We start from the raw sequence: 21512 nt of genomic DNA, 5'->3' as shown, positions 1-21512 counted from the left end.
CTCCCCTCTTGCTCAACTAATAACCCCCCCCCTCCCCCCAGGGAACATTCCCCTTTCTTATGGCCCATACTCACGGGCATCAAAAGTGGCCTGTCGCCAGCACACGTGAGCGTGCGGGCGACAGGCCGGCGACAGCTCCTCGCCAGGTCCCTCCGCGTACACACGCGGAAGAGGGACCAGCAGCTCGACGGAAGCTGTCGCCGACGTTCCTCCTCCCCCCCGCCGGAAGCTCTGCATACCTCAATGGAGGTTGCTGTCGCTAGTCCGCGTACTCACGCGAACTAGCGACAGCTGCGGCGGAGTTGCAGCGGCGACTGTCGCCAGGCGATTGAACATTTCAATCGCCTGGCGACATCAGCGACAGTTCGGGGTGCGCGCCCGTTCAACGGGCCATACTCACGGGCGACCTGTCGCCGCAACACGCGCGCGCCGCGTGTTGCGGCGACATTTGTAGCCCGTGAGTATGGGCCATTACTCAACTAATAACCCCCCTGGATGGAACAATCCCCCCTCTTGCTCAACTAACAACTCCCTCTGGAGGGAACAATCCCCCCTTTCTGAACTAATAATCCCCCCTGGAGGGAACAATCCCCCCTCTTGCTCAACTAATACTCCCCCTGGAGGGAACAATCCCCCTTCAACCTCCATGGTTGCAAAAAATTACAGACGTGTTAACAGAGAGAAGCCACACCTACCTAGTCATACACTGTCCTCTATGGCAAGTTGCAAAATATAATGGGTTGCAAAATCTTTCATTACTCCGGCAATATTACCGTCACATTGTGCATCAGGCCAGATATGTTTTTGAGGACGGCTAAAAACTTCACTTCCACTTCCGCTACTGAATACACTCTGTAATCTCTGGAGTGTAAAGAAACTCTTCCCAAACCTGTGCTTGTTTCTCACCTTGCAGCACCGGAGTCCAGGGGTGGAATCCTGATCCAGAACGCTATTATAGCAGGAATCAGAGATGGAATGAGACCCTAGGCAAGGTACTAGCTTTGGCTCCTCATCGTAATCCAAGATGGGAGAAGGGTCAGAGGATGCAGTTGGGGACCCTCACACCCACTGGGCCCAAGGCACCTGCCTAGATTGCCTTGTGGATGTTCCTGCTCTGACAGGCATATTGTACCAGTCAATTCATTCCGTTTCGAAGATTCAAAATAGGGCACTTCCGCCAAATGCCCGCGCGCAAACTCTGCAATGTGCCCGCACAGTAACAGCCTCGGCTCCATGCCTGCGCACTCGTCGCCAGACACAGCCCATGGATGCAGATTACTGGGCCTTTTATTAGGTAGAATTCTGTTTTCAAGGACAAGTGATGTACCACCATCAAATGAGTCCAAGCAACTAGTTACTGCTACTAGTTAGTAATAGAGACTAGTCAGTATCATAGTCGCCTCCACAAGCCTGAATGGCAGACCCTTAGTGACACCAAACTCTTCTGAACGCTGTAAAGTGCAACAGAATACGTCCATAGCAGGAGAAGGCACAATACTGCAATGTCTTTCTGTGAGGCTTCTGAGAGGCGGAGCTCCTCAGAACCATCGGAGAACAATGACTGTTGACTGGCGCAGCACTTGGCTCCTCCCAGGAGGAGAGAGGGCGGCCTGGTTAAGCGTGTGAGGAGAATCCCGCCATTTCCAGCGCGGCGCCTCAGGCTGCCGAAGCCCGGACGTTTCCCGCACTTTTCTCTGGTGAAGCGCACACGAGCCACTCTGACAGAACGTCGTCACGTGCCCGCCCTCTCTCGAGCCGCCGTTCCGCTGCAGGTGCACGTGCGCCAGGGAGCCAATCAGAATCTAGGTGAAGCCTATCCGCGCAGCACTGGCTCATATTCTTGTCTCCGGAGAGGAGGGAGCTCCGCCCACTGTTGCTGCTGCACTCCGCGTGCCAGGTGATTACTGCTCTGGCGGGAAGGTGTGCGTGTGTGGGAGGAGCTGGGTCGCCTTACACAGGTGGTGGTGGTGGGGGGCAGCTGTGCAGTGCTGGCAGTGGGGGTGCATAGCTCCTAACTGTCCCTTTATCGGAGGGACAGTCCCTTTTTGGGAGCCCTGTTTCACCCTTATTTGTCCCTCTTTCAGGACTTTGACCCTCTTTCTATGTAAATATATATATTTCTCTACTAAACGTGTTTGATTGACTTTAAACTTTATTCCCAACCTTTAAATTGATATAGTACTAATTTTAAAATGTTACTATGAAGGAAAATGAACCAGGATAGAAAGGACCAGTGTGGTTTGAATTATAAAACAACATATGTTTCTTATGAAATCTTTATGGTATGCAAGCCTAGAGGTGTGGTGTGCAGTGCTGGGGGGGGGAGTAGCTCTGCAATGCTGTGTGCAGTCCTGGCAGTGGGAGCGGGCAGCTGTGCAATGCTGTGTGCAGTGCTGGGGGGGGAGCAGCTGTGTGCAGTGCTGGGGGGGAGTAGCTCTGCAATGCTGTGTGCAGTGCTGGTAGTGGGAGCGGGCAGCTGTGCAGTGCTGGGGGGAGCAGCTCTGCAATGCTGTGTGCAGTGCTGGGAGCGGGCAGCTGTGCAATGCTGTGTGCAGTGCTGCTGGGGGCGGGCAGCTGTGCAATGCTGGGGGGAGCAGCTCTGCAATGCTGTGTGCAGTGCTGGGAGCGGGCAGCTGTGCAATGCTGTGTGCAGTGCTGCTGGGGGCGGGCAGCTGTGCAGTGCTGGGGGGTGAGCAGCTCTGCAATGCGGTGTGCTGGCAGTGGGGGCGGGCAGCTGTGCAATGCTAGGTGCAGCTGTGCAGTGCTGGCAGTGGGTTGCATGAGTACAGTGTAGCCAGAGCACCACAGGCTGCAAACTTTAATGTGGTGTGTGAGTTGGGTTTATTTGGATTTGGCACCCAGGTAAAGAATGCAGGAAATAAGGAGGGGGGAGATCCGAGCACAAATCCATGAAGGGTGGTCAAAGTGTAGCTGAGACGGAAGATATAAAAAATGTATACATACCTGGGGCTTCCTCCAGCCTCCTCCAGACTGATCATTCCCATGCCAACATCCTCTGCTGTCGGCAGCCTCTGCAACTGGCCCCGGTAAGTCATTCATTCAGGCTGTGCGTGCTGCCTTGTGCCGCTTCCGTGGCCAGAAGCATTCTGCACCACACGAGCGAGACAAGGGAGTGTGCACAGCCCGTCTGCCTGGTATGCCCTGGACTGGAGGACTTTCCACAGCAATTTGCGGAAACAGTAGGAAAGAAAGGACAGCGGCATGGGAGCGATCAGGCCATAGGGGGCTGGAGGAAGCATGTATGTATACATTTTTTATACACCCCTTGTTTCAGGTTTACTTTTAAGCGACCCTTTAAGGGCTCAGCCTCTGACACAGGAGACCAGGGTTCGATTCTCATCTCTTTCTGTTCAGTAAGCCAGCACGTATTTAGTGAGGAGACCTTGGGCAAGACTCCCTAACACTGCTAATGTCTATGGAGCGTGCCCCCTAGTGGCTGCAGCTCTGGTGCTATGAGTCCACCAGGAAAAAAACACAATATACATGTTCTGTGTCTTGTGTACACATTTGAAAAAAAATGTTGCACTGTGCAAATGATCAGATCTGCATGTTTACATAATCTCTCTGACCGCCTGGCTGTCTCTCCTGGCTGAGGTACGGATGCAAGTTATTTGCATGAGAGCATCAAGAACAATTAAAGGTGCATACACACATCCAATTCTGATTGGCCAATCACCGACCAATTTTACCACCTCCATGTAGTATGAGTGCCAACAGACTTTGAATACTATGAAGAGATTGTGTTTATAAACACTAGTACTACATGAAAGGGGTAAGATAAGCCAATCAAAATTGCATGTGTATACCAAGCTCAAAGGATACCCGAAGTGACACGTGACATGATGAGATGTGTGCACAGTGCTTAGCACGCAAATAACTATGTTGTGTTTCTTTTTTCTTTCTCTGCCTGAAAGAGTTATATATCAGGTATGTAAGTGGCTGACTCAGTCCCGACTCAGACAAGAAGTGACTACAGTGTGACCCTCACTGATAAGAAATTCAAACTATACAACACTTTCCTAGCAGAAAATGGCTTCTGAGAGCAGGAAAGAGGTAAAAAGAAGAATTTCTTATCAGTGAGGGTCACACTGTATTCACTTCCTGTCTGAGTCAGGACTGAGTCAGCCACTTACCTGATATTTACCTCTTTCAGGCAAAGAAAGAAAAAAGGAACAGCCTAGTTATTTGTGTGCTAGGCACTGTACATACACATGTCTATCTCATCATGTCACTTCAGTATCCTTTAACCTCCTTGCTGGTCTAATTAACGCCGGCAAGGAGGCAGCGCATAACTTTTTTTTTTTTTTTTTTTAAATCATGTAGCGAGCCCAGGGCTCGCTACATGATAGCCGCTGAGCGGCGGCATCCCCCCCACCCACTCCGATCCTTTGCCTTTGGCGATCAGAGTAAGCAGGAAATCCTGTTGAGAACGGGATTTCCTGCAGGGCTTCCCCGGTCGCCATGGCGACGGGGCGGGATGACGTCGGGACGTCACAGGGAATCCCGATCCGCCCCTCAGCGCTGCCTGGCACCGATTGGCCAGGCTGGGCATGGGGCGGGGGGGCGGCGGCGTGACGGGTAGCGGCGAATCGACGGGTAGCGGCGGCGATCGCGTACTACACGCAGCTAGCAAAGTGCTAGCTGCGTGTAGGAAAAAAAAATATGCAAATCGGCCCAGCGGGGCCTGAAAAACCCTACTGCGCAGGTTACCCCGAGCTGAGCTCGGGATAACTGGCAAGGAGGTTGAAGGGCACCTGATATAAGTAAATAAAAAGTTTCATACATACTTGGGGCTTCTTCCAGCCCCCTACAGGCTGATCGGTGCCTCGCAGTCCTCCTCTGCCGCCTGGATTCCTCCGCTGAGTCTCAGTAATTTCCCAATTTGGTGCTGTCCAGTCACATGTGCAGAACTCTCCCGGCGACCAAAGGGCATTGGAGCACGTGCATGGCCACGCCTGCGCCCTGACTTTACTGGGACCTATAGCGGGAGGATCCAGGCAGCGAGGAACCAATCAGCCTGTAGGGGGCTGGGGGAAGCCCCAGGTATGTATAAAACGTATTTTTTTTTTTACTTATCTCAGGTTTACTTTAACCACTTAATGACAATCTAACTTATTAAAACGTCCTGTTTGAGCCTGTTAACGGCTCCAGTCGCTCTGCACGTGTGCGCGCCGCTGCCGTTTACCGTTGAGTCACCGCGATCTGGGACTGGAGAAGAGGACTGAGAGGTCCTCTACCCAATTGCAATACCTGGAATGTATGGACGTGACCACGATAGGGAAAAGAAAAAAAAAACACTTCCTATTAAATGGGAGAGTGTTCACTAGCGCCATCTTGTGGCCAAAAAGTAAAATTACACATACAGGCAATACATACACATACATTTTTATTCAATATCAATAACATTAATAACTTACACTTCCTGCCGTCCTCTAGTGGTCTTCCGTTCATCCGCAATCAGCCCCAGTAACTAGCTCAGTCGGGTCTTCTGCGCATGCAGGGAGGTCGGATGCATGTGCAGAAGACCCCGACTGACGCAATTGAGACAGTTACTGGGGCTGAACAGCAGACTACTAGAGGACGGCTTGAGACTCAGACAGGTTTATGCTGCCGGTGGAAGCTGCATGTGACTATCAAATCTTTAATTTTTTAATCTTTAAAAGTATGGGGTACTTACCTCTGGAGGGGGAAGCCTCTGGATGCTAATGAGGCCTCCCCATCCTCCAGCCTCCCTCCGTTCCAGCGCTCTGAGCCACTGAAGACCTGCCTGGGCTCCAGGATTATAACAATCCTGTGTGAGCGAATCCGCTCTACTGCGCAGGAGCAAACAACGGGGGAAGCCTCAATAGGCTGCGTAGTAGAGCGGCCCGACGGAGATCAGCTATTTCCGCCTATCTCCGTGGGAAGAGCGGATACTGCGCTGGAGCCTGGAAGGTAAATATTTACATCACCGCCGCTCCGAGAGGATTTTCGCCGCCGCCGTGGGACACAGGAGGACGGGGGAAGCCTCAATAGGATCCGGAGACTTCCCTTTGCCCCACCCCAGGTGAGTACCCCCTAGGGGAGTTTTTTCATTACAGATTTTCTTTAAGTCAGGCGTGTTTACAAGGCTTTTATAAATACCAGTTGCCTGGCAGTCCTGCTGATCTCTTTGGCTGCAGTAGTGTCTGAATAACACACCTGAAACAAGCATGCAGCTAATCTTGTCACACCAGTCAGAAACACCTGATCTGCTGCATGCTTGTTCAGGGGCTATAGCTAAAAGTATTGGAGGCAGAGGATCAGCAGGACAGCCAGGAAACTGGTATTGCTTGAAAAAATAGACAAGACAAATAACATTTATATCGTGCTTTTCTCCTGGCAGACTCAAAGCGCCAGAGCAGCAGCCACTAGGGCACGCTCTATAGGCAGTAGCAGTGTTAGGGAGACTTGCCAAAGGTCTCCTTACTGAATAGGTGCTGGCTTACTGAACAGACAGAGCCGAGATTCGAACCCTGGTCTCCTGTGTCAGAGGCAGAGCCCATAACCATTATACCATCCAGCCACATAAATATGGCAGCCTCCATATACCTCTCACTTCAGTTGTCCTTTAAATACTATTAAAAGGATACACTGTAGTAACGACAGATCTAATAAACTACAAGTGACCCCTTGTAGAGGGGGAAAGGTATTTACAGTTCATGAGATGCTTCCATCCATTACTTTTAGCACTGAGGTGGTATCCACTATTTAAATCAGCATTCATTAACATCATCCTTGAGGGAAGGTGGGCGGGATCTATGACAGGAAGAGGAGGAGGCTGCTGCCTGTTCAGATCAACTCCTTTTGACCTACCAGATGGTCAACTAGAAACCAGAGAGGAGACCAGCGCAATACTAATGGAAAAGAACAGATAACGTACCTTCCACCCCCTCTACCTGGGGCCACCTGATCATTACCAGCTGTGGTACTCCTGCAGACTTTATTTTTCTTCCTATTACACAAATAATTATGGGGCAGAATTTTCAATAGAGATGTCCTTTAATTTTTCTCATGAATCCTCTCCACTTCTGTAATTTAACTTTTCAGTAACTGACGATTAAATTAAACACTATATTTAGTATAAGGGCAACTTGTGAAATATCATGTCAAAGTTCCATAAGCAATAGCGTACGTATACGGTAATCCAAACATTCTGAGCTGTTCTCTTCTCATTGTATGTTTTTGTTACCGGCTGTTGTGGATCATCACCACCAACCAGACTTTGTCTACCCCTGCGATCATGTGGCTAGTTCTTTTATTTGCACTAGGCTTGTTTCGTCTTATAAGCAAGGTAATTTGAAGCAATTATGAAACAAGTAAGTAAAAAATAACAAAAAAACTTAAACATCTTCTTAAGCATCTCATCTTTAACCTTTTCCTTTGTCGTTTGAAGTTCTTTCTTCAGACTTTCTAATTGGACTTTCATTTTCTCCTCTTCAGAGACAATCCGTGCTGCGATTTTTCTCATCATGACCTTGCGCAGATCCGGGTTGTGTTTACGTTGGATCAATCGGTCGGCTTCCTGCAAGCAGACTTTTAAAAAATTCAAGATTTTTTCGTCAGTCTCTGGGTTTCTTCTCGGATTCTGGGGTGTGTAATTTTCCAGAGGGATGATGTGTAGACAGCCAAGATCGGTGAATTGGTATACAACTTTGCCAATAGAATAATATGGTTCATGTTTTGTGAGAACAATGATGGGATGAAGTCCTGTGAAAAGATTTACACACAGTTGAATTCACCAAGACCTGTTTGGTAAAAATTTAATGTTCGGTAATTTACCTTGTGGTAAAAAATATACAGCAAAGTCTCCATTATCCAGAACTCAGGCAATCTGAAGTCTCAACTAATCTGCATACCTGAGGGGATAACGGGAACATTTTTGGGGTGGGGACTTTCGGGGAGGTTTGCCGACCACAAAATACTCACCGAGCCTCCAGCGACGTTCTGTAGCTCCTAGCGGCTTCCAGCGTCTGTGCACGGCTCCCAGCGTGTCACGTGACTAGATGCGGGTCAGGTGACACGGCAACTTCATGTTGCTCAAGCAACCGGCCACCACATGTATCCGGCATCAGGCAATCCCCGCCTGATCCATTGACGGACAATAGGGACTTTGCTGTATAGATTTTCTAAATATTCACCAAGATTTTCATGTAGTATTAGTTTAGGACAGTGGTCCTCAAACCAAGGCCCGCGGGCCAAATGCGGCCCCCTGAGGCCTTTTCACTGGCCCCCAAACACCAAATGTATAATTTAACCATTTCTGCCACCCGGACGTGAAGCTTACGTCCAGGCGGCTGATCTGCTGCGGTGGCGCGCTCCTACGCGCGATCGCACCCCTGTGCCCCCGTGGTGTCCCCCGGTAGCCCTGGGATCAGTGAACAGGAACATGGTTCCCGATCACCAATCCGTGTCCCCAGCAGAAAAACCGAAGCGCTCTTACAAGAGGCTTCAGCCTTTCTGCGCATCAAAATTTTCGCATCCCCTTGTGCTTCCGCTTAGCGAGAAGAACAAGGAGGGAAGAAAGAAAACTAAAAGTGGCCATCTTGTGGCCAAATAGTAAAACTACATCTACATATTTTTTACATTACAATTTACACATATAACAACATTAAAAATCAACTGTTTATTTCCCACACCAAAATATTACCCAAATAAAATTTTTAATGGAAAAAAAAAATTACAATAAAAAAAAAAGACAAATAGTTACCTAAGGGTCTGAACTTTTTAAATATGCATTTGAAGGGGGTATACTACGAACATTTTTAAAATTTTGAGCTTGTAAATAGTGATGGACGCAAAAAGGAAACAATGCACCATACATTGTGATAGGGACAAAATTTAAATGGTATAATAACCGAGACAAACGGGCAAATAAAATACATAGGTTTTAATTATGGTAGCATGGATTATTTTAAAGCTATAATGGCCGAAAACTGAGAAATAATGAATTTTTTCCATTTTTTTCTTATTTTATTTTTTTATAAATGCATTTTAACAGGATTAATAATTCTTAGCAAAATGTACCACCCAAAGAAAGCCTAATTAGTGGCGGAAAAAAAAAAGATATAGATCAATAAATTGTGATAAGTAGTGATAAAGTTATTAGCGAATGAATGGGAGGTGAAAATTGCTCTGATACATAAGGTGAAAAATCCCCGCGGGCTGAAATGGTTATAGATGTGGCCCACTGCACCTTAAAATATCGTGGGCCCACATATAGAATAGCAGTGCTGGCACCACCCATCCACATACTGTAGAAGCCAGAGAGCAGTAATTTGCTGGCTTCCAATCAGGTTCATCAGGTGACACTGCTGTCCAACTGGATGGCAGGTTGTTACCTGGGTATGCTGCACTGTCTGGGGCACAAAGACGTCCTTCGGGCGCCACATGACTGAATGGCTGCTGCTGGGAGGTCGGGCAAGATTGGGGGGGGGGGGGGGAATTAATACGTAGATTCAATGTAATGTTTTTCAACATTTTATGTATGTTTCTGGCCCCGCAGCAATCTGAAGTATGTTGACCTGGCCCTTGACCGAAAAAGTTTGGGGACCCCTGGTTTAGGAAGTTCCAGAAAAACTGCATGACAACCCACTAAGGCGGACACAATTGCTTCAATCATGGCACTCCCGCACTGGCCATTATAGTTAATGACCTACTTGCGAATAACACGTTGGTCCGTATTCGTTCGCAGTTTGCATTCACGTTTTGCCTTGCAATTATAAATAGCACAGATTTCTGTGTTGAAAATCATATGTGGAAAAATGTGATCCCTACTCGAATGCAGAATGCGAATCGTGGGGAAAAGTGCACACACAAGTATGTTCCCTGCCTAAGATTTTTTATTTTATTCAGTATTTTAAAGTGAACCCAAGGTGAAAATGAACTGATGACAAACAAATACTGAATTTTTTGGACTATAAGGGCTTGTTCACACTATGAGCATTTCCGATTTTTTTTTTTTTTTAAGCGCTGGCGATTTTACAAATCGCCCTAAAAGCGTTGTGCAATGATTTCCTACGAGACTGTTCACATGTGCACGTTTTGATTTTATTAAAATCGCAAACATGCTACATGTACCATTTACTGAGCGCTTTGGCTCAATAGCAGATATAGGGAAATCGCAAAGTGCTTGAAAAATGTTTTGTATTGCGATTTGCTGAGCCCTTATATGAATAAATACATTGTATTTATTAATTTCCGGGTCAAATACTTCACTTCCTGACTCAACTGAGCTTTAACCACTTCACCACCCCCCCCCCCCCCCAGTGCTAAATGTCTCCGTCCCTCTGCGCACCGCTTCACCCCCAGGGACGGAGAAAGGCGCACTTGTTTGTTTACTGGCTGGGAGTGGGCGGGGAACTCTCGCGCACTCTCCAGCCAGCCCGCACAGCAGGTGACTAATTGGATGTTAGGAACAAGCGTTCCTAAATCCAATTAGACTTGCCGATTGCAAGTAGAATGAAGACGGCTTCAAACAAAAGCCGTCTTCATTCAAAACAATGTAGGTAAACAGCTCCATAGAATAGACTGTGTAGAGTATGGCTCTCATACTACATGGAATGGGGTATAATTGGTCTGTGATCTTGCCTTTTCCAGAGACTTTTATCTCAAGTGTGTATGCAGCATAAGACTCACTGCGTCCAAATGCAGGGAGTCCCTGACTTGTGAACGCCTGCAAATAGAAACCTCCAACCCACCGCAATGTTGGGGATCCCCTGTAGTGTGCCAATGCAGAGGAGGACACAGGGGGACAGAAAGAGGAGTAGAGGGGGACACAAGGAGGACAGAGGTAGTCACATGGGGGACACAGGACGACACCAGAGGTACAAGGGGGCATGAGGTACAAAGAGGTTATAATCCACAAGATGCCCCTTCACTATGGACACACCAGGTTTAGTATATATGTATTTTATTCCCCTGGTTTTTGTCCTCTAAACTTAGGCGTGTCTAATGGTCAGGAGCATCTTATAGTCTGAAAAATACGGTATAGTTATCCTCCTACTCATAAAAATGACTTTTTTGGTTTTCTTTTTTATTTTAACCCTTACAATGTAGGTTGAATGTTTTACTGTCTCTAATCAGAGGCAGCCTCAGGGCCGGATTTGTACTCTTCGCCGCCCAAGGCCCACTATCTTCAGCCGCCCCTTGATCGACCGCATCCTAACCAACTTCACACACACTATTTATACACACTAGTCAAGCAAGCGCAGCTGGGTTCCCCAGAATACAGAATTAAGTATGGTAGTCGGTATAGCCCCTGGAATGCAAAAATTAAGAAGCTATTGCCTCCCTAGATACAAGAATTAAGTAGCCGTGTGCCACAAAATCAAAGAATTAAGTAGTCACATGTTTCCAGAGAAAACAATTGGTACACCTATAGATACAAGAATGTAGTAGTCACATGCCTCTGCATAAAAGATTCAAGAAGTCACATGCCTTTAGATAAAAAAAAAAAATTCAGTGGCCGGATGCCAAAGATAGAAAAAACAAAAAAAGTAGTGATATTTCCCTAGAGAAAAGAATTAAGTAGCCACATACCTCCAGATAAAAAAATTTAAGGAAACCTTAGACAATACTACTAGCAGCATTCATACTTATCTAGGGCTTCCTCCAGCCTCATGCAGGATGAGGGCTCCTGAGCCGATCTCCCGAGTCACTCCTCTATCCTGTGGTAATTTGGCCAGCCACACTCCACTGCGCATGCGTGCCTCCCATCGCGCTCCCAGCCCACGTATATGCAACAGGTCAATTTTCAGCTTACCATGGGACAATGGAGCGGTCTGGGAGGATGGCAAGGGAGTACCAGGTAAGTATGAATGCTGCTTGTAATAACATCTCAGGTACAATTTAAATAGTCACAAGCATCCAGATAAAATTGAACAGTCACATGCTTCTAGAGTCTAGAAAAAAGAATTCTTAGTCAGTTGCCTCAAGACAAATTAAGAAAAAGTTGCTTCAAAATAAAATAATTAAGTAGCCATGTGCCCCTAAATATTAGTATAAAGGTAGCCTGATGCCCCCCTTCAGTATAAGCAACCAGATTACTTCCCCTCCAGTATAAGTAGCCCCCTTTTTATCCCCTCCAGTTTAGGTAGCCAGGTAACCCCCCTCCAGTATAGGGAGCCCCCTTCAATTTAGGTAGCCAGGTGAACCCCCTCTAGTATAGGTAGCCCCCTTTCTGCCCCCTCTAGTTTAGATAGCCACGTGACCCCCCTTCAATTTGGGTAGCCAGGTGGCCCCTCTCTAGTATAGGGAGCCCCCTTTCTGCCCCTTCAGTTTAGGTAGCCAAGTGACCCCCTCCAGTATAGGGAGCCTCCTTTCGGTCCCCTTCAATTTAAGTAGCCTGATGAACCCCCTCCAGTATAGGGAGCCCCCTTTCTGCCCCTTCAATTTAGGTAGCCAGGTGACCCCCTCAAGTATAGGAAGCGCCCTTTCTGCCAAGCCAAGTGACCCCCCTCCAGTATAGGTAGCCCCCTTTCTGCCCCCTCCAGTTTAGGTAGCCAAGTGACCACTTCCAGTATAGGGAGCCCCCTTCAATTTTAGTAGCCAGGTGAACCCCCCTAGTATAGGGACCTCCCTTCAATTTATGTAGCCAGGTGGCCCCCTCCAGTATAGGGAGCCCCCTTTCTGCCCCCTCCAGTTTAGCTAGCCAGGGGACCCCCAGTATAGGTAGCCCCCTTTCTGCCCCCTCCAGTTTAGGTAGCCAGGGGACCCCCCTCCAATATAGGGAGCCCCTTCCTGCCTCACCCCACGATCTGAGCAGTGACACTGCTCACCTGCTCACGGTCTGCCTCTCTGCTCAGCGTCAGACCTCACATCAGCGTGCTGGTAAGAAGAACCCGGTGCTCCATGCTCACAGTGATGACAAGAGGGTAAAAAGTGCTGTAAACAGCGCAGCGCCGAATATTTAAAAATACAGGAAGTGCGCGTCAATGTAACTTCCTGTATACGGGGATGCGCTGTGCACGGCATCTTTTGCTCTCTCGTCATCCTTGTGAGCATGGAGCACTGCCTGGCCAGCGCGCTGATGTGAGTTCTGATGCTTGGCATCGAGGGGGGGGGGGGGGTCACAGCACAAGGATGGCAGGAGTGCAGCAGATGGATTTTCTACAGACGGGCGGGCAGCAGACGGACCTCCATCGGGCAGACGGACTTCCGGTGGGTGGGAGGCAGATGGACAGGGGCAGAAAACAGCGCGGAAAAAACTTTGCAGTATGATACCACGGCAACATCGCCCCAGCATTCCTAGCGCCCTAGGAACTGGTCTAGCTGGCCACACAAATCCGACCCTGGGCAGCCTACTAAGTATCCCAGAGTTAAAATACATGAACAATGATCCTTTTCTATCTTTCCCTGCCATAAGAATCTGTATTCTGGCAGGAAAACATTTATGGCTGTAATTTGCTTATCAGTGAAGATTACTATATTCCCAACAAGGCACAGACAAGACAGAAGCTGTCACTTCCATGCCTAAAAATGCACTCTTTCAGGCAGCAAAATAAAACAAGTAAAACAGCCTGGTTATGAATATGTTTGGCACTGTATATACACGTTTATCTCATCATGTCACATGTCACCTCAGGTAAACTTTAAGGAATCATGCAATATTTAATTTGGTATTTGATGGGTTATTGCAGTGCAGGGAAAATGGATGAAAGATGTGATACAGACACAGGGTCGGATTTAGGCCTAGGCCTCCTAGGCCATGGCCTAGGGCACCACGGGAGGAAGGGCACCAAAGCAGCAAGCTAAACTGGTGCAGCATTTGCAAGCTTGCAAATGCTGCAATGCAGGGAGATCAGGCGAGCACCTGACTGTGGTACTCTGCTGCCAGCCACCTGTGCAATGGCCACCTTGCTCTCTGTGCACGTTTGCATTGTGGTGGGCAGCTACGGACTTGGGCATCATTGGAGATGAAGAGGAAGCTTCTGCACTGGAGAAGAGTGGAAAAATGAGTGACACTGATGGCTGCTGCGGTGTGAAGGCGAGTTGGCTACCTATACTTGTCAGGAACCGCCCCGCGGCACGCCTGCGTATACGGTTCTCGACTGCGGGTTTGACCAGACTGAGAGGAGAAGCAGCCTTAGTCAAGCTAAAACAAGGCTGGGACCCCTCAGAACACCTCTCACTGCCACCACTAGCGGTTCTCTAGACACTTCCACTCTGCTGTCGAGTCCTCAGCGCGCACTCCGCGTTTTCGTATTTGGGTCAGCTTTGCGCTTAGGCCAAATACGGGAACGCCACGCACCCACACAGTTGCAATCTTACACTGTCGTGAAGCAAAGACCCACTAACAGTCGTTCCGAACGATACTGTTAGCCACTCTGCTGTCGCTACTCGCACTGACGTTGTTCGTACGTTGGGTCAGCTGCGCGCTTAGGCCAACGTATGACAAACGCCCCCACACACAATGCAATTACGATTTCATACGGTAGTATTGCTCAAGCGTACAATTAGGCATGAAACTTATACACGGTTACACTTCAGTCTCTTCTAGGCTATGAGTGTTAGTTTAGTACGGCATAAGTCAAGCTTATTAAATAATAATTTAATATTCCAGAAAAACATGGAACAGTGCAGAACAGAATATATACAAAAGATTACAAAAACAAAGTAATAAAAGTTACAAAGATAACACACACGGTTATTTGCGTAAAATAAAAATCGGGATTTAAAAAAACGTTACCAACTGGAAGGTCTCAACGTTGTCGGCAGGAGAATGCCGCTTGTTCGACCAGAAGTCGAGATCAACTCTAGCTATGCGCTAACTCCAAGAGCAGATGATCACTAGGTATCTGTTTCTGCTTTTTATACTCTGAAGTGTCCCCTGGGGCATTTAATGTCCAGCCCCCAGGAACTAATGCAGTTTCCCTGTTTGTGACATCACCGAACGCTTGTCATAATCTTTCTTGTGATATGCAAACTTCAAAGGGGTTCCTGTTTTAGCTTCTTGAAGTTTGCAGAATTCAATAGGTGAGATTGTATCCTACCAGACATCAAAAAGCTTCCTTGCCTATTGAAGGGGACTGGTCCATTCACTGAAGACAATGGCAGCTGTCTACATTTATACAAAAGATCACAGCGTACAGTTCCTCTGGACAGCCAGAAACAGGTAATGAGGTTCCCTTTTGTCTGTCTATTGACACCACACACAATCACATTAATAGTCCATGAAGCTAGCTGCCAATATCTTCAAGCCATACTGGCTGACCTCCACCTCTGAAAGATATACAGCAGACATAAAAATGATAGAATAGGTTTCTGTACTCCCTAATATCATCAGCACCTCAATATATCACCACACCTCCGCCGTTAACTTGGTGCAAGGCAGATGATCTTCCCAGATCATCCTGCCAGCACCTACACTGTTGGTTCTGCTTGACGGGACAGCCCATCAGCATTCTTATGATTGCTCCCCTTCCCGATAGCGCTGGCAGGTGATTCTAACGAATCATCCTGCCAAAGCCTACATTGACGGCCTGGCCGGTTGGGGTAACCCTTTAGCATCCTCAGGAGGGTTCCCCACCTGTCCGTTAACTCCAAGCTACACGACTGGAAATCTAGGTCAGGTTGCTGCAATGTGTCGTTGCCCTTGGCAACCTGACGTAACCAACCAGGGGAATGTGGGTCAGTGACGACAGTGAATTCGCGACCATTGAGACAGTGCTGCAGCTGGGGGAGGGTTCCAACCGTCGCTACACGCACTTTCTCTATAGTGGCAGGAGCTATCTCTCGGTCCCTTTGGGGAACGATTCTCTGCCGGGCTGCCTCCTCCACTTCGGACAGCTCCGAGGGAATAACTTCCCAGAACCCTCTCAGCCCGCCCCTCCCAACTGGTGACCTGCTGGCTAGCCCCCTGAGCTCTTCCAGGCTGCTGTCAAATCGAACAGCCCCAGAGAGCTCAGTGCTGCCTGTCACACATTCCAGGAAGGCTGCAGACGGAGAGGCTCCTGGGCCCTCAGAGCCAGGTTCCGAAGTGGATGTTGCTGACCCAGCAACATTTGTCACTTCAGTGGACAGTCCCTCTGCTGTAGACTCGCTAGCGCTGCGGGTTACCACGGCAGCGGAGGGAGTGCCCACATTACACATATCATAAACCACATCACCTTTGGTCTTGAAAACATCTGAAGGAGGAAGATCGGGCCTGTTGCTGTCTGCCCCTTCAGTGGACAGTCCACCTGCTGCAGCCCAGCGACCATTGCTGGTTACTCCTGCAGCCGACGGAGTGTCCACAGGACAAGCATCATTATGTAGCACAACACATATGATATCAACATTATCCGTCTTATACATATTGACATTTAGAACATCACCAAAAACATCCACATTATCGGTATCATTACACCCATTGCTACTCAGCACTTCACAAGTATCAACAGTTCCTGCATCGATCGCCTCGATAGTCCGTGCGTCATAAATGACATTATCAATTTCTGCATTCTTTGTATCACCATGTCCCACTCCAGGCCTAGGCACTGGAGACTCACTAGGGCTGGCTCCTAGCATACAGTCCGTAGCCCCTGGGGCCTCGCCAGCACTCCCCACTTGCCCAGCATTATCACACAGTACCTTGAAAGAGTCCTGAACTTCTGCTGGGGAGGCGGGCTCCACAGGGTTTGGAGCAGGCTCATACCGGGCCACTAACCGTCCCAGGTCAGTACCCAGCAAAACGTTGGTGGGGATTTTGTCAGTTACCCCAACTTCTTTCAGTCCGCTGCCGGCCCCCCAATCCAGGTGGACCAAGGCGGTGGGTATTGCTGGGGTGACACCCCCAATTCCTCTGACAGCAATCATTTTCCCAGGTATGTACTGTTCTGGGTTCACAAGCTGGGGATGTATGAGAGTCACTTCTGCTCCAGTGTCTCTCAGCCCAGTGGCAACTGTACCCCCAATCGTGACAAGCTGCAGATTCTCTGCATAGCCAGTGGCATTCCTGGTAGCACACAAAGCCGTTGGGACTTCACTGGGGTTTGAGGCCTCACTGGATTTTGGGGCCTCCCTCTTCCTCTCTGGGCAAGTCGTGCTGATATGACCCACCCTGTCACATACAAAGCATTTCCGAGTGGTTGCTTGAATCCAGGAGACAGCGGTGCTTGCCTCCTCTGGGTGCTGGGTGAAACAGGTTTAGCAATCTGTTCTCCTCTCCAGCTGGGTGTAGTAGTCCTCCGGGACTCAGGTGCTCTATGGGCGGTGTAGGCATCGGCCATTTCCGCAGCCTCATCCACTGTCTTGGGTTCTCGATCCAGCACAAACAGCCGGACCTCAACAGGACAGGTGTGTAGGAACTGGTCTTTTATCATCAGCTCCTGCAGGGCATTCAAGGTTTTGACTGACAGTCCTTTTACCCACTGCTGGAAGGCAGTGCGCAGGTTGCACGCGTGATCCAGGTAACTGTCATTAGGAGCTCGCTGCACTGTCCTGAAACGTTTGCGATACACCTCTGGCGTGAGGTGGTATCGCGCAATAATGGCTTTCTTAATTGCCTCAAAGTCTGTTTCTTCCTCCTGGGGGAGACTCACAAACGCCTCCAGGGCCTTGCCTCTCAGCCCTGGTGTGAGGTATCTTGCCCACTGCTCACAGGGCACCCCATACTGCCGACAAGTCCTTTCAAACCCCTGTAGGAAAGTGTCTATGTCAGAGTCCTTGTCCATAGCGGGGAACTTATCCAGGGGGATTCTGTGGACTCGCTCACCTTCGCGTTCTGCAGGTCCAGCAGACCGGTTCTGCTGCTGAAGTTTAGCCAGCTCCAGCTGGTGTCGCTGTGCAACTTGTTCCCTCTGGGCTTGTCGTATTTCCCTCTCTGCTTGCCGATGTTCCAGAATCAGCTTTAGGCGTAGTTCGGGCTCAGCCGAACCTAGTAGCTGTAGGTCGGCTTCCAGAGATGTCATCTCCGTGTTCGGTGGATCATCCAGGACATCGTCTCCACTCGCATCCTGTGGCGGGAGCGATTCCTTCTCTGGCGTGTCGTGAGCTGCATCCGCTGACGTTGAAGCACGGGCTCGCTCTGCCTCATCATGCTCCTCGAGCGCACGAACTAACTGCTCCTTAGTCTGGCCGCTCACCGTCTCGATGCCTTTGTGCTCACACAGGTTGAGGAGTATCTCTTTGTTTTGCCTTGCATAGCTGGATGCTTTCTGAGCCATCGTGTTGCAAAAAATAAAGAGAAAAAAGGGGGGGGGGGAAGGGAAAGCAAATACCAAGTGTGTATCCTTGAACAAAAAAAAAAGTATATAGATTCTGCACTGAGTAGACTTCTGTAGGCTAGTTGCTTCTAGCAAGCTTCCAGCCTTTAGTACTGAGAATAGCGAGCTAAACTGCGTACTAATGTACTAAACGATGCCACCACTGCCAGCCAATTATGTCAGGAACCGGCCCGCGGCACGCCTGCGTATACGGTTCCCGACTGCGGGTTTGACCAGACTGAGAGGGGAAGCAGCCTTAGTCAAGCTAAAACAAGGCTGGGACCCCTCAGAACACCTCTCACTGCCACCACTAGCGGTTCGCTAGACACTTCCACTCTGCTGTCGAGTCCTCAGCGCGCACTCCGCGTTTTCGTATTTGGGTCAGCTTTGCGCTTAGGCCAAATACGGGAACGCCACGCACCCACACACACACACAGTTGCAATCTTACACTGTCGTGAAGCAAAGACCCACTAACAGTCGTTCCGAACGCTACTGTTAGCCACTCTGCTGTCGCTACTCGCTCTGGCGTTGTTCGTACGTTGGGTCAGCTGCGCGCTTAGGCCAACGTATGACAAACGCCCCCGCACACAATGCAATTACGATTTCATACGGTAGTGTTGCTCAAGCGTACAATTAGGCATGAAACTTATACACGGTTACACTTCAGTCTCTTCTAGGCTATGAGTGTTAGTTTAGTACGGCAGAAGTCAAGCTTATTAAATAATAATTTAATATTACAGAAAAACATGGAACAGTGCAGAACAGAATATATACAAAAGATTACAAAAACAAAGTAAAAATAGTTACAAGATAAAAGTTACAAAGATAACACACACGGATATTTGCGTAAAATAAAAATGGGGATTAAGAAAAACGTTACCAACTTGAAGGTGTCAAAGTTGTCGGCAGGAGCATGCCGCTTGTTCGACCAGAAGTCGAGATCAACTCTAGCTATGCACTAACTCCAAGAGCAGATGATCACTAGGTATCTGTCTCTGCTTTTTATACTCTGAAGTGTCCACTGGGGCATTTAATGTCCAGCCCCCAGGAACTAATGCAGTTTCCCCGTTTGTGACATCACCGAACGCTTGTCATAATCTTTCTTGTGATATGCAAACTTCAAAGGGGTTCTTGTTTTAGCTTCTTGAAGTTTGCAGAATTCAATAGGTGAGATTGTATCCTACCAGACATCAAAAAGCTTCCTTGCCTATTGAAGGGGACTGGTCCATTCACTGAAGACAATGGCAGCTGTCTACATTAATACAAAAGATCACAGCTTACAGTTCCTCTGGACAGCCAGAAACAGGTAATGAGGTTCCCCTTTGTCTGTCTATTGACACTACACACAATCACATTAATAGTCCATGAAGCTAGCTGCCAATATCTTCAAGCCATACTGACTGACCTCCACCTCTGAAAGATATACAGCAGACATAAAAATGATAGAATAGGTTTCTGTACTCCCTAATATCATCAGCACCTCAATATATCTCCACAATACTGAAAGGTGGGGAAAGGGGGGATTAAGGGAGTCATCTGGCTACCTACACTGGAGGGAAGGGGGGGGATGGGTCATCTGGCTACATATACTAGGGGGAGGGGTCATCTGGCTAACTATACTGGAGGAAAAGGGGGAGGAATCATCTGGTTACCTATACCTGGAGGGTCATCAGGCTACCTATACTAGAGGAGAGGAGCCATCTTGCTACCTATACTGAAGCAGGGCAGCTGGTGACAGTGGCCTAGGGCGGTAAAAAGTACAAATCCGGCCCTGTACAGACAGCATTTGTTATTAGACTGACTAGTAAAGTGCAAGACCAAGGTTTGTACTATAAACTACTGTATTACCATAAAACTTGTATCAGTTCAAAGCCATTAGTACTTTATTAACCATTTTTAATTAACACATAATAAAATAACACACAATACTTGTGAAAATTAGAGAACTATGTTTTTTTATTAACTTATTTTCCTGAGTAATTTAGTTTTTCCTTTATTTCTTCACACACTTCCGTAACCTCAGACCGGCTGCGCACTGTAGGTTGGCGGTGCGTTGACCGCACCTCCATAAAACAAGCCTTCGGGGATTATCACGTTAGTATCCAGCCAAACAGGAAGTGACGATCACTTCCTTTTCGGCAATCGATGATGAGCACGGAAGCGTTTTCCCAAAGAAAGTAGCATTAGGCTGCAGTGTGGTGCACCAGTGTGAAAGGGCCCTCAGAAATGGTTGTTTGTTATCTTATCAACAGCTCAGGACTGGAGGTAAGATATCTCACAAAACGGTCATTTACCTCATGAGTCGGTAATTTCAATTTTCCATGTGGTAACAGCCTTAGTGAAATTGACTCTTCACAAAATGTTCAGTAAAATCAGCTGTTTTCTGCGTTACCGAATGCGATAACACTTTGTGAATCATGAAGATCGGAAATCAGCTTATATGCCAGAGCCTCAAATTATGTCTAACTTTATCCTCCCCTACTTGCCTATGCCTAGACCTACCTGCCATTTCCAAGCCTAAAGCTAGATACCCACTGGGGAATATGTAGCTGAGCTCTTTTGCCCAAGGGATTGACCGATGCTTCTCCTCCCAACCCCCCCTCCCCCCCCCCCCCCGCATCCCCGTGCAGAAGGATGGGTGGGACAATGAGCACTCTTGACGGAGGGGCCTCCAGCAGGAGAGCAGCGAGAACAATACCATCGGATGTCGGGCAATGCTGAAGATCCCACATGCCAAACTTAAGCAACATCTCCCTCACAACGAGCAGCCAGTGATTCATCTTCCTGTCGGCAGGTATGCGTGGTATTACACGATGGGGACATACAGGAAGTCAAGCGATTGCAGCACTTGTCTTTGAGTCATTGGGTATCTTAAAAGACGTCATTTGCGCAATCGTGCACCTTTACCCACATTGCGGGATCATGGAATCGCCTGTCGTTAGAAAGATAATCGGAAAAAATCACATAGTGGGTATGGGGCCTCTACCTTCAATCTCTCTGATGCCTGACCCTAATCGATTACTACAATATCCCAAATTATCCAAATTCACCCATTTTAAAAGGACAACCAAGGTGACATTTGACATAATGAGATAGACAGGTGTATGCACAGTGTCAAGCACAGAAATGACTATGCGGTGTTCCTTTTTTTTTTTCTTTCTCTGCCTGAAAGAGTTAAATATCATATCATATGAATGTGACAGTTTCTGTCCTGGTCGGGACTGAGTCAGACTATAGCGTAACCCTCACTGATAAGGAATTACAGCCATAAAACGCTTTCCTGTCAG

At 48.2% G+C, this 21512-nt stretch overlaps 1 protein-coding gene across 1 annotated transcript in view; it reads right to left on the bottom strand.

Annotated features, from left to right (window-relative positions):
• Nucleotides 1–7045: 7045 nt before the first annotated feature.
• The window catches only part of LOC137524114 (uncharacterized), a 40755-nt gene continuing 26288 nt past the window's right edge, over nt 7046–21512 (bottom strand). The window contains exon 5 of the mRNA XM_068243626.1: nt 7046–7749. Within this exon, the coding sequence (XP_068099727.1) occupies nt 7307–7749 (443 nt within the window). The 3' untranslated portion in view covers nt 7046–7306. The remainder of the gene's footprint in view (nt 7750–21512) is intronic.

This window comes from Hyperolius riggenbachi, chromosome 7 (assembly GCF_040937935.1).
Source record: "Hyperolius riggenbachi isolate aHypRig1 chromosome 7, aHypRig1.pri, whole genome shotgun sequence".
Taxonomy (NCBI): Eukaryota; Metazoa; Chordata; class Amphibia; order Anura; family Hyperoliidae; genus Hyperolius; species Hyperolius riggenbachi.
This window is presented reverse-complemented; position numbering and strand designations above follow the sequence as displayed.